This window comes from Nyctereutes procyonoides, unplaced genomic scaffold, assembly GCF_905146905.1.
Source record: "Nyctereutes procyonoides isolate TBG_1078 unplaced genomic scaffold, NYPRO_anot_genome, whole genome shotgun sequence".
Classification (NCBI taxonomy): Eukaryota; Metazoa; Chordata; class Mammalia; order Carnivora; family Canidae; genus Nyctereutes; species Nyctereutes procyonoides.
The window spans coordinates 25,678,446-25,690,638 of record NW_026575142.1 but is presented as its reverse complement, the minus strand read 5'-3'; the positions used below and the strand labels follow the sequence as shown (position 1 = coordinate 25,690,638).

At 37.2% G+C, this 12,193-nt stretch overlaps 1 protein-coding gene across 3 annotated transcripts in view; it reads right to left on the bottom strand.

Annotated features, from left to right (window-relative positions):
* Positions 1-12,193, bottom strand: part of LY75 (lymphocyte antigen 75) — a 130,732-nt gene that overhangs the window by 31,980 nt on the left and 86,559 nt on the right. The window contains exons 33-35 of one of the 3 annotated variants that reach the window (XM_055307916.1): positions 10,554-10,676; positions 8,843-9,010; positions 5,020-7,212 (exon numbers count right to left, since the gene is read on the bottom strand). In XM_055307916.1, coding sequence (XP_055163891.1) covers positions 7,034-7,212; positions 8,843-9,010; positions 10,554-10,676 — 470 coding nt within the window. In that variant the 3' untranslated portion in view covers positions 5,020-7,033. Of the gene's footprint in view, positions 1-5,019; positions 7,213-8,842; positions 9,011-10,553; positions 10,677-12,193 lie in introns of those variants that run through there. The other 2 variants (XR_008662137.1, XM_055307917.1) reach the window with 2 other exon arrangements.

The window sequence follows — 12,193 nt, the reverse complement described above, 5'->3', positions numbered from 1 at the left end:
GGAAGTGACGCCCCCTGCCCAGGACAGACACCATGTCCCTCGGCCTCATATTGGTGACGCTGATTTGATCACTTCACTGTGGTGTCTGTCGGTCCTTCTTTGCATCTAATGGTCAGAAATCTCCGTGTCAAAGACTCCTCCCAGTGGAGTAGATCCCCCCTTTTTTTAAGATTTCATTTTATTTATATTAGAGAGAAGGAGAGAGCCCGAGTGGGCCGCGGGGCAAGCAGACTCCTCCCTGAGCATGGAACCCCCTGGGGACTCCATCCCAGGACCCAGAAATCATGACCTGAGCTGAAGTCAGACACTTAACCTGCTGAGCCACCCAGGTTCCCCCCCTCAGACAACTTTTGTTACCAGCTTCTGGATTAAGGGTCTTTAATTGCTTTAAGGGTCTTTAACTGCTTGCACAGTCCTTAGAAGGAACCAATTCTGCCTCCAGAACTTCTGGAATTTCTGGCCTCCAGAAATGTAAGACAATTAGGCTCTGTTGTTTAAGGAGAAAAAAAAAACTATGCTTGTTATAATATATATGTATAGACGACTGTAAATTGACTGTAATTGACTGTAAATTGACTGAGGGGGCATCTGGAACCAGACAACACAATACACAAAACAGGGTCTTACTTGACCTTATCCTTAGTGAAAGAGCACTTTAAAATGGAGTCTAAATTCAACAAAAACTCAGGAACTCAATTTAAAAAAACATACAAATGATCTAAATAGATACCTCGCTAAAGATCTACAGATGGCAAAAAGCATATGGAAATGCTCAACATCACAGGTCACTAAAGAATTGAAAACTAAAATAAGATATCACTATACACCTATTAGAATGACTAAAATCCAAAATACTGACAACACCAAATGTTGAAGAAGAGGAGGAGCAAAAGGAACTCTCTCATTCAGTGCTGATGGAAATGCAAAAATGGTACAAGCACTTCCGAAGACAGTTTGGCAGCTTCTTACGAAACTAAATATTTTCCTGCCATATAATTCAACAATTGTGCTTCTTGGTATTTACCTTAACGAATTGATAACTTATATCAAAAAATTGCATACGTTTGTTTATAGTAGCTTTATTCACAGTTGCTAACACCTGCAAGCAACAAAGATGTCCTCTACAAGGTGATGGACAAACTGTAGTACATCCATACAATGAAATTCGGCATTAAAAAAAAAAATGAACTGTCAGGTTGTTAAAAACATGGAAGAACCTTAAAAACATAATACAGTATTATTAGCTATAATCACTATGCTGCATGTTAGATCCTTTGAACTTATTCATCCTATAACTGGAACTTTGTACCCTTTGTCCAACACCTCCCCATTTCCTCCACCCCCAAGCCCTTAGTAAACACAACTTTACTCTCTTTTTCTATGAGTTCAGCTGTTTTTTTTTAAGATTTTATTTATTTATTCATGAGAGACACAGAGAGAGGTAGAGACATAGACACAGACAGAAGCAGGCTCCCTGCGGGGAGCCTAATGTGGAACTCGATCCCAGGACCCTGGGATCATGACCCGAGCGAAAGGTAAATGCTCAACCACTGAACCACCCAGGTGCCTTAGTCTAGCTGTTTTTTACTTCATATATGAGTGATATCACACAGCATTTGTCTTTCTCGGTCTTACTTTTTTTTGTATTGAGATATAAATTGACATATAACATTATATTAATTTCAGGTGTATAATATATAGATTCGATATTTGTATTTATTATGAAGTGCTCACCGTAAGTTTAGTTAACATCCATTGCCATTATAATCATAAATTTTTTTCTTAAAAATAATTTTTTTTCTTGTGGTATTATTTCACTTACTATAATGCTCTCAAGGTTCATCCACATTGTCACACATGGCAGGTTCCTTCTTGCTCATGGCTAAATAATATTCCATTGTGTATGTATGTGAGATATATGTATATACATAAAGTTTTGTTTACTCATTCATCCTTCGACAGATATTTAAGCTTCTACGTCTTGACTATTGTAAATGACACTGCAGTGAACATGGGAGTGCAGATGTCCCTTCAAGATCTTGTTCTCATTTCCTTTGAGTATACACCCAGAGGCGGGATTGCTGGATCATATGGTTTCTTGAGCCCTAACATGGGGCTTGAATCCATGACCACCAGATCAAGAGTTGCATGCTGCACCAACTGAGCCAGCTGGTAAAAGATACCAGCTTTGGTATCTTGGCTGGTAAATTCCACGTTTAATTTTTTTTTTTTTTAGGATTTCAAAAAATTTATTTATTCATGAGAGACAGAGAGAGACAGAGGCAGAGACACAGGCAGAGGGAGAAGCAGGCTCCATGCAGGAAGCCTGACATGGGACTCGATCCCAGGTTTCCAGGATCAGGCCCTGGGCCGAAGGCGACGCTAAACTGCTGGGCCACCAGGGCTGCCTTCCATGTTTAATTTTTTTGAGGATGAGGTCTCTTCTTTACAGACTCCTGTTGTTCAACTTTACTGATGTAACTAAGGACAGGTAGAAGAAACCAATCCATTTTCCTGGTGGTTGTCAGTATAAATATATGGCTCTAATTTCATCTGGGCCCTGGATGCCTTTTCTGTGATCCTTTTATTTGTCTTGGTCATTGTCCTCCCCTATTCCTCTGATGAAGTATTTCACATTTTTTATTACTCACTTCAAGATGAGACCCAATTTACTACTCATGTTTCTCAGCAGAAGACCTCGCCTTCTACTCAATAGAGACAGGGGGCCATCAGGTATAAACAAAAATCTTCAAATACTTACCTGCTCTCCCCTTCTCTTCCATGCAGGTCTTCCTTGTGTGGCCTTAGAGAAGAAGGCAGTCTTCCCCAACCCATCCAAATCCTGTTCCTCTTTCTGTGGACTTAGACTCTTCCCTCTCCTCCATCTTCCCCAAGATCTTCCATGACTCTATCTCTCTGCATCATTAACTTTTCTCTGTCCACCTTTGGGGTGTTTTGATTTGTTTTGTTTTCTTTCCTTTCAGCTTCTAAACCTGTGAATCTCTCCCCCTCCCCCTTCTTTGGAAAAAAAAAAAAAAACTTCTTCAACCCTTCTTCTCCCTCTAGCTGTGACCCAATCCCTGTCCTTTCCTTCTCCACCACACTTTTCAGAATATCATATTCCCCATTTCCTAGTTTCTCTTTCACTTTGAAGCTCAGCCTGGATTCTGGCTCCACTAGCTACATTTCCACTGGCTTAGATCACCAGTGTTTTCCTAATTTCTAGACTCCAGTTTTATCTGATTTTCCTTCTCTGTTGTTTAGCAATTGGAGCAATGTTGACTTGGTCTTACATTGCATTAAAAGGTTATTTGGCCAGGGAGCCTAAACCCTTGGGCTTCCCAGGACTGATCGTCAGCCTACATAAAGTTCCTGGGAAAGGTCCCTGTGCTGATCGTTGCTGAGATCCCTTTTGGCCTGAAATAAGGAGGAGGGCTAGGTAACTTCAGATCAAAACACAAAGTGAGCCCTCTTCTGTTTTATTTCAGCTCCTATAGACCCAGGACTGGGAAAAATGAGATGAAGAGGAAAGGCTGACGAGGAAGACCAGTGAAGAGACTGGTACAAATAATCCAGGGAGAAAAAAAAAAAGTGATAAAGGCCTGAATTAAGACAGTTGATATTGGAGACAGCCACTCTGTGAGAAGCCTGAGATAAAATTGCCAGAATTGTTGGTTTAGAGAGATGAGAAAGAGAGGATCTGAGGATGAATTCTGAGTTTCTAGTTTGGGAGAAGAGGGGTATGGTGTCTTCATATTGATTGAAAGAGAATATAAGAAGTAGAACTGGTTGGAGGAAATGGAAAAAAAGTTTCTAAAATTCTGCTTGTGATTAATTTAGCTTAGAAAAAATAGAAATACATGTATATTAAATTTGTGAAACGTATATATTGTAAGAATGTTTTAAGTTAGAATATGCAAGGAATTAGATGTAACTTTGTATATAGATCATGGGGTCTATTAAAAAAAGGTCTTTAAGATCTGGTCAAAATTCGTCTTCTTAAGACAAAATTATTGAACTAATAACAATTAAGTCTTCATTTCTTCAAAAGGGTTTTAGGATTAAATGAACCAAAGATAAAGGAATCTGAATGTCTTTCTCTAACATAAACTCAGCAGTGGTATGAGGATTGGGGGTTACCAAACTACTGCAATCATTTGCAGAGGGGAGCTCCCAGATAATGGTGACATCTTGCCGTAGGATCAGGGAGGAGAACATGCTGTGTGTGGGGCAAAGGGAGGAAAAAGAGGGTGATCATTGGTATCAATTCTACATTTGTCCTCTGGACCTGATCATTAGGTATATCTTCTTGCTTTTTAGGACCTGGTTTTGAGAGATCAATTTTGTCAGACCACATCTGGGGGTTGGATTGGATAGAGAAGACTGGAAAAGGCTGTTTTTGGTTGTTCTGACACAACCGCAACAGGTGAAATGGGAAAAAGGAGCACAATACAGGCAGTTCTGATCATACTGAGAAGGACTTTGATGTAGATTTTCCAGTGGGAGTTAGAGATATGAGCCTGGAACTAAATAAGTGACCTAGTGGCTGATGAATGCTTTGGGTTGGGACGTGGGGGGAGGATCTCCTGAAGAAGCACCAAGAATGAGAAGTAAATGGGCCATAGATGGGATTTCTGCTGATCCAATAATTAAAAGACTTGCTAAGAATTGCTGAGTCAAAGGCACCTGAAAAAGAGACTTAAATAAAACATTCAGAGTATAGGATGATTATTTCTTTTTTAAAAAAATGATTTTACTTATTTATTTATTTTCAGAGAAGGAGACAGAGAGAAACCCAAGTAGACTCCATGCTAAGAGTGGAACTTGACACAGAGCTCCATCTCATGACTCTGAGATCATGACCTGAGCCCAAACCAAGAGTCTGACACTTGACCGACACTTGACACTTGAGCCACTTAGGCACCCCTAATTGTATTTATTCTTTAAATAAAGGATACCTTGAATTACAACAGCAGCACACTTTATTTTTTGTTATACTATATGCTAACATAATAAAAACCCAACATAGAGATACTTTTTCAACAAAGATCAACACTTTTACTTAAAAAATAAAACTTTATTACAGCATCACTATTATATACAACTGTCCTTTTTTTTTAAAAAAAGATTTTACTACTTTATTATTTTCTTAAGTAATCTCTGTACTCAGTGTGGGGCTTGAACTCACAATCCTGAGATCAAGAGTTGGATACTCTTCCAACTGAGCCAGCCAGGTAGGTACCCTGTATAGTTGTACTTTTCACAATAAGTTGGTTTAGTTCTTTGAAGAAAATCTTTAACAATTAAAATTGTACAGATCACAGGGCAAGAGGAACAGTCTAACAAATTCAATAAAAATATTTCAGGACAACTGTACTATAGTTTTAGACTATACTAAAACTGTCTCAGAAAATTATTTTTAAGCATTTATCATAGTATAAATACTCTAAATCTTAAAATAAATCTATGAATATTATACAAAAATATTTTAAAGTATAAATATAAACACTGAATAAAGCATTCACCATGTCCAATGGAAACTATTATTAAAAATATTTTTTTAGATGGTAAAATTTAAAGTGATAATCACAAAACAGCATTTCCTTAATCATTCATCATCTAAAATATTTTAGTAGTAATCACAGGGTTTAGAGTTTCACCATAAAATTTTCATTTTTACAAATGCAAGATGTACAATTTCCTTCATAGACTCCTTTTCTCTCTAGCTCACAGAAAAAGGCAACAAAGTAACAGAAATTTCATAGTCAAAATTTGACATGTTATATAAAGCATAAAAATTGTGAAATTTTCAAGAACTCATATCCTTAGCTGATTCCCTTTAAGAAGAAAGGGTTATAAACTGTACACAAGACAAAAATCACACTGCTGCAAGTACATCTAAATCAATCTAAAAGCAATGTTCCTACACTTTAGGAAAATGTTAAGTACTAAATCTCCTTTAAAGCCATTGTTTTTTTTTTAATTTTATTTTTATTTTATGATAGTCACAGAGAGAGAGAGAGAGGCAGAGACACAGGCAGAGGGAGAAGCAGGCTCCATGCACCGGGAGCCCGATATGGGATTCGATCCCGGGTCTCCAGGATCGCGCCCTGGGCCAAAGGCAGGCGCCAAACCGCTGCGCCACCCAGGGATCCCCTAAAGCCATTGTTTTATAAATAACTATGACAAAACAAAATATTTGCATTTAAAGAATTTTGGTATGAAATATCTTTGGAACAGTATAAGAAGCATCTTGCCAAAAGCACTATTTTGTTGTGTAAAAAAGTAAAATCTCATTATTTAATAATTTCTTCTGAATGCTACAAATGACTATTTTGGGGTTTTGAGGGTTTTTTTTCCACATGACAATTTGAGGAGAGGAAACTTTTTTTTTCATTTTCTGTTTTTTTTTAAATAATAATTTTGATAATATTTACAGTTATATTTTCACCTTGAGGTACAAATTTTGCATTAGGCTGGATATTTATTTATTTATTTATTTATTCATTCATTCATTCATTCATTCATTCATTCATTCAACGTAGGCTCCATACCTAGCATTGCACCCAATGCAGGGCTTGAACTCACAATCCTGAGATCAAGACCTGAGCTGAGATGAAGAGTTAGACACTTGACTGACTGAGCCACCCAGGTACCCCGAAGCTAAATGGTAGATTTATGACCTAGTACCATGCCAATTTTAAGTCTCTAAGCAGTTGTGTTAAAATGCCATTCACATATACATATCCTAGTTACTAACTACATTCTTACAGAGAAAATGCATGTTAAATTTATTACCTTGCAAATAATTTGGACCTTAGTTCTGGCTTCGGTTCTTCTCCATTCTATTAAGTAAAGTTTTAAACACGGCATTCTGTGGATAATTCACAGTAGATACCAGCACAGCAATTAAACAACTGTGAAAGTACTTACAATGTCTACTTTAGGATAGAGTAAATACTGACGCTGGGAAAATCTGAAATGGCTCATTTTCCCAACACATTAGTGCAAATTAGCAAACGTTTAGAAGAATTTAGTCATGGAAAGTGGGAAGCATAATCTCATCTTCATTCATTCCTTGTTCATATCGAACTGAGGAGAAGCCTGCCCAATGCAACCGGTTCCTTTGGAAGAGGAACCAAATCAGTGCACAGATGAAAGCTAAGACACTGAGCACAGCAAATGTGATAGCTATTCCTCTGTAATCAGGGCCTGGAATAAGGAAAGGTTTGACATTGGAGGAGAGAATATAAAAGCCATCATTACTGATTTATACATTAGGCTGCATGTCACATGTGTAAACTCTGTACAAATTAGACACAATAAATAGCTGATTGTTTTATAGCACATTAACACAGAATTCAAAATCATCATCAAACATTCAAGTGTTTTCAGATTTAACTCTTTTCCTTTTCATTCAAATCCTATTCATTGCTTTAGCAATTTTCTCTAAAGAATTTAGAGTATTATCTTTATTCTTACTTTCCCTTCCTTCGAGAACATTATTTCCAATATATTACCTTATTTTGATAGCAAATTGCTACAAGTTGTAAATTTTTGTGTTTGACTTACCTAGGGCCAAGTAAAGTGTTACTTGCTTTAAAGAAAATTTAAGACTATAGGATGACTTCATTTAGCACCTAGCTATTCAATTTCAAATGCTGTCTCAGACCCCTTCTTTGCATGCTGCCCAGATGGATTCATTTGTCCTCTTGCTTTAAATACTAACTCTATGCTGACCTCTCTTCTCTCTCATATGTCCAGCTGCATGCTAGACATTCCATATGAGTATCTCTTCTTCATATAGACAGCTCAAAATGCTAAAACAGAACTCTTGGTTTATGCCATCCTAACCCTGTTTCCCAGCTTCCCCCGTAATATTCCAGTTGTTTTCCATTTCACTCAGCATAGAATCTGACTTCTTGACCCTTGCTTCCAAAGTCTTAGGTGTCTGGTGCCTGCCTACCTTCCAGCTCTTCCTTGAGCACTCAATCAAGCTCATGCTGCTGTAGGCTCTTTGTTATAACCGGTAGCTCTCCCCATAGTGCCTCCCCTGATCTTTGCTTAGCTGGCCTTTCAGATCTCAGCTTCAGAGTCTCCTGTTCTTAGATGTCTTCCCTGATAACCTAAAGTAGCCATGTCCCTGAATATATTCTGAATAGATATATTGGTACAGAAACCAGTCATCTAGCATTGGGGTTTTATCTTTAATATTTATACACCAAAGGGATATTTTTATGCTAAATCTACAGAAATATTTCTATGAAACATTTAGAGCTCCTTTCTCCAGAAATGAAATTAAGGTAAGATTTTTATGATTGTTTTATGTATCAATTCATGATGAAATCTAAGTTTAAATTACAACTTCCTTTAGATGTTCCTTCCAGGAAATTTTAAGTAATTAAATTGAGTTTTGCATTGGTGCTAAGTTAATCATGAGTTTTATGAGAATGAGGAGAAAGGAAGCACACTAACTACAGAATTAGACCTTTGAGCTTTTACATATTTGACTGATAGAATCAAATACATCTTAAGAATATATTCAGAGAAATGGGCTCCCCAATACTCTGGCAGCTTCTATCTTTCTTAGGAAAGAATTATACAAACTTTAAGCTGCCTAGTAGTTTTATCTGGGAGTCTTAGACATCTTGGCATTTCTATCTCTTGCAATCTATTTTTCTGAGAAAGATTCTGTATGGCTTCATCAAGTTTTTTGGACACACTTAAAGGAATAAATAAGGACTTTAGGACAAAGTACAAAACTTTGCACATAATCGAGTTGCACATTTATTTCCTGACCGGTTCTGCAAAAATATTTCTTAAGGACAAGTTCCATACTTACCCAGAGGAACTCTGCAGACAACTCTTCCATAGCCATGGGAACATTCAACTTTTATCCAAGTTTCATTTGAAGCTAGCAAAATGCTACATTTTCCACCATCACTCTTACTTTTATTTGCCCATTTGACAAATGTCACTTTTGATCCATCCAGCCAATTCCAAGACTGATCTAAAGAAAGAAATTAAGTTTATTGCCTATAAATTTCTAAGGTAAAATGGCATGTGGCTCATACAACTTAGAACTTAGAACTGTGCTATGTCATTATTTAAAATGAAGCCTATTCACTTGATGGATTGAGCACTGGGTCTTATATGTTGGCAACTTGAATTTAAATAAAATATTAAACATTTTAAAAAATAAAATGAAGCTTATTAAAAGTGAAAAAATTAAAAAAAAAATCAGTCCTTCAGTTGCACTTGTCACATTTCTTTTTAAAGATTTTATTTATTTATTTATCCATGAAAGACACAGAGAGAGAGAGAGCGCGCGCGCAAGAGGCAGAGACAGAGGCAGAGGGAAAAGCAGGTTCCATGCAGGGAGCCTGACGTGGGACTCAATCCCGGGATCGGGGCCTGGGCTGAAGGTGGCGCTAAACCGGTGAGCCACCTGGGCTGCCCCACACTTGTCACATTTCAAGTGCTCAACAGCCATATGTGGCTAGTGACTACTCTGTTACACAGCACAGAAATAGAACATTTCCATCTTTGCAGAAAGTTCCATTAGACACCACTGATATAAAATGTGGTATTTTGATTAAAGTGCAGAATGCTTGCACAGGGGTGTGCATATTGTGTGAGGGATAGATTTCTAAAGACCTGAATCCCCATCAGCACCCCTACCTGGAATTTAAAAACTCCTATCGTTAAAGACGTGCTGGGGGAGGAAGGGTGGAGAGGGTCCAGGAGGGTCTCCCCGCCATGACTCCATTTTTATTTTCCAGCTGAGGTAGCACTGCCTTGTGGTAATAGTGTAAACACAACTTAGAATTCATTTAGACAACCAACTTTAAATCTATTCACTTTTTGACAAGTACTTAATATTTTGGAATTCACATTTATCTCGATTATTTAGAATTCAACTTACTATACAATGTAAAACACATTTCCTATATTCTATTGAATGTGTACTCTTAATTTAATCTTTATCAATTTCAAGTTCACTCAAATCTTTTATCCATTATTGCTTGGATTAAACCATTGTTCCTTGAAAATTTCTTCCACACATCTTTTTTAACCAATTCTCTGCAATTTTACTAAGCTTGTTTGAAAAACAAAATCACCATTAAGAATTAATTTTTCTCTATGGTAAAAATGTTACAAGAGGGAAGAGAACAAAAGAAGAGAACCTTTTGAAAAATAGTTATAAGCTACAAAAACACAGGTGATAGACATTACAACTCTAAGGAAACTAAGTCATGGGTAGGAGAAAAAAATATGTCGTTGATCTTAAGCTTAAACTTAAGCATCTTAAGCTTCTAGAACATCCTAGTTGATTTAACCTGATTTCATTAGTGTTAACCTGAGTTCATTAGTGTTTTCCATCATTACTAATAAGTCCCTCACATATTCATTAGAAATTTATAAGTCTCTAAAACAGCCAGCAGACATAACTTATTTATCAATAAGAACCACCACTTGACATTCTTTAGAAAGGCTGAGTTGGTATTTAGGACAAGCTGGAACTCTCTTTGTACACTGTGTGTGCCACTTACCGGCAGAATGTTGAGATAATCCAAGCCAAACTCTCATGGTAATATTATTATCTTCCCTCATCAGTCTGCTCACAAATTTATTCTCATCTTCATCCTCTATGGTAACAATGGTTGCAGAATGATCTGTTGTAGGAAAACAAACCCTAAACTAATTAGTTTATGCAAACTAGGGGAGTGGCTTATTCTCAACTAGCCATTTGAAAAAAATCTATCATGATCAAGATCATGGAGAAATTCAAGCTTTACATAGAGAATATTTTGAAAATATGGTATCTGTGCCAGATTTTTTTAAGTATAGCATTAATAGATTCCAAAATTTTAGAAATATTTCTAGATTAAAACTTTACATAGAAAAATTTTATGTTTCTTCAAAATGTTTACCAGATAAACATTTTGATCTTGGAACTGCCTGCCAGTGAGACAACTGTGTATGAACAGCTAGCCATAAGAAGTGGGGTACGTGATTATAGAAAGATGTATTTTAGGGCAGCCCGGGTGGCTCAGCGGCTTAGTGCTGCCTTCATCCCAGGGCATGATCCTGGAAACCTGGGATCGAGTCCCACATCGGGCTCCCTCCATGGAGCCTGCTTCTCCCTCTGCCTGTGTCTCTGCCTCTCTCTCTCTCTCTCTCTGTGTGTGTGTCTCTCATAAATAAATAAATAAAATATTAAAAAAAAGATGTATTTCAGCATGCTCTCAACAACCATTTCTGTATAATAACTCAGCTTTTAATTTGCTTTTATTAAAAAGAAAATGAAAACAAAAGCTTTGAGATATTGGGGAGCCTTAGCCTCTCCTTTAATATTATTTTATACATAGGCATACTTGGTTATGCCCATTATAAGTTCCTAAACATAGTATGGAATTGAATACTCTTGAAGTTTGATAAATTGCCCTAAACTCACATAGAAAATAGTATTATCGCCATCATCAGGCAAGGGATAGAAATAAAATAATAACTAGACTTGAAAATCAATCCTAAGTGGAATCAAATAGTTTTCAACAGTGACAAGCCTATCCACACTTGATCTAAAGCATTTCTTTTGTGGTTGTAGCATTGGAAGGGCTAAGGCAAGCCTTTATTCCTTCATAGAAGACTACAGTGTGCACGTGCTTGTTAAATATTACATAATCCTGTAGGGGAAGATATTATCGCTATTTTACAAATGAGAAAACTGAGGCTCAAGGAGATTAAATAAATTGGTCAGGTTTACACAGCTAGCCAGTTATAAAATTAGAAAGCCAATCTCAATCTTTTCTAATAACAAGAATAATTTGAATGCTCACTATTTGCAGGGCACTGTGCTACATTTGCATACATTATCTCATTTCATTCATTCCTACAACAATCCAACCTTTGAAATTAGTACTATTTTCATTCTCACTGTTCAGATGAGAAAAGAGAAGCAAAATGTAACCTCTATAGCACTCAGGAAGTAAGTGCGAGAGTTGGGATTTAAAACTTAGACCTGGGATCCCTGGGTGGCGCAGCGGTTTGGCGCCTGCCTTTGGCCCAGGGCGCGATCCTGGAGACCCGGGATCGAATCCCACATCGGGCTTCCGGTGCATGGAGCCTGCTTCTCCCTCTGCCTGTGTCTCTGCCTCTCTCTCTCTCTGTGACTATCATAAATAAATAAAAA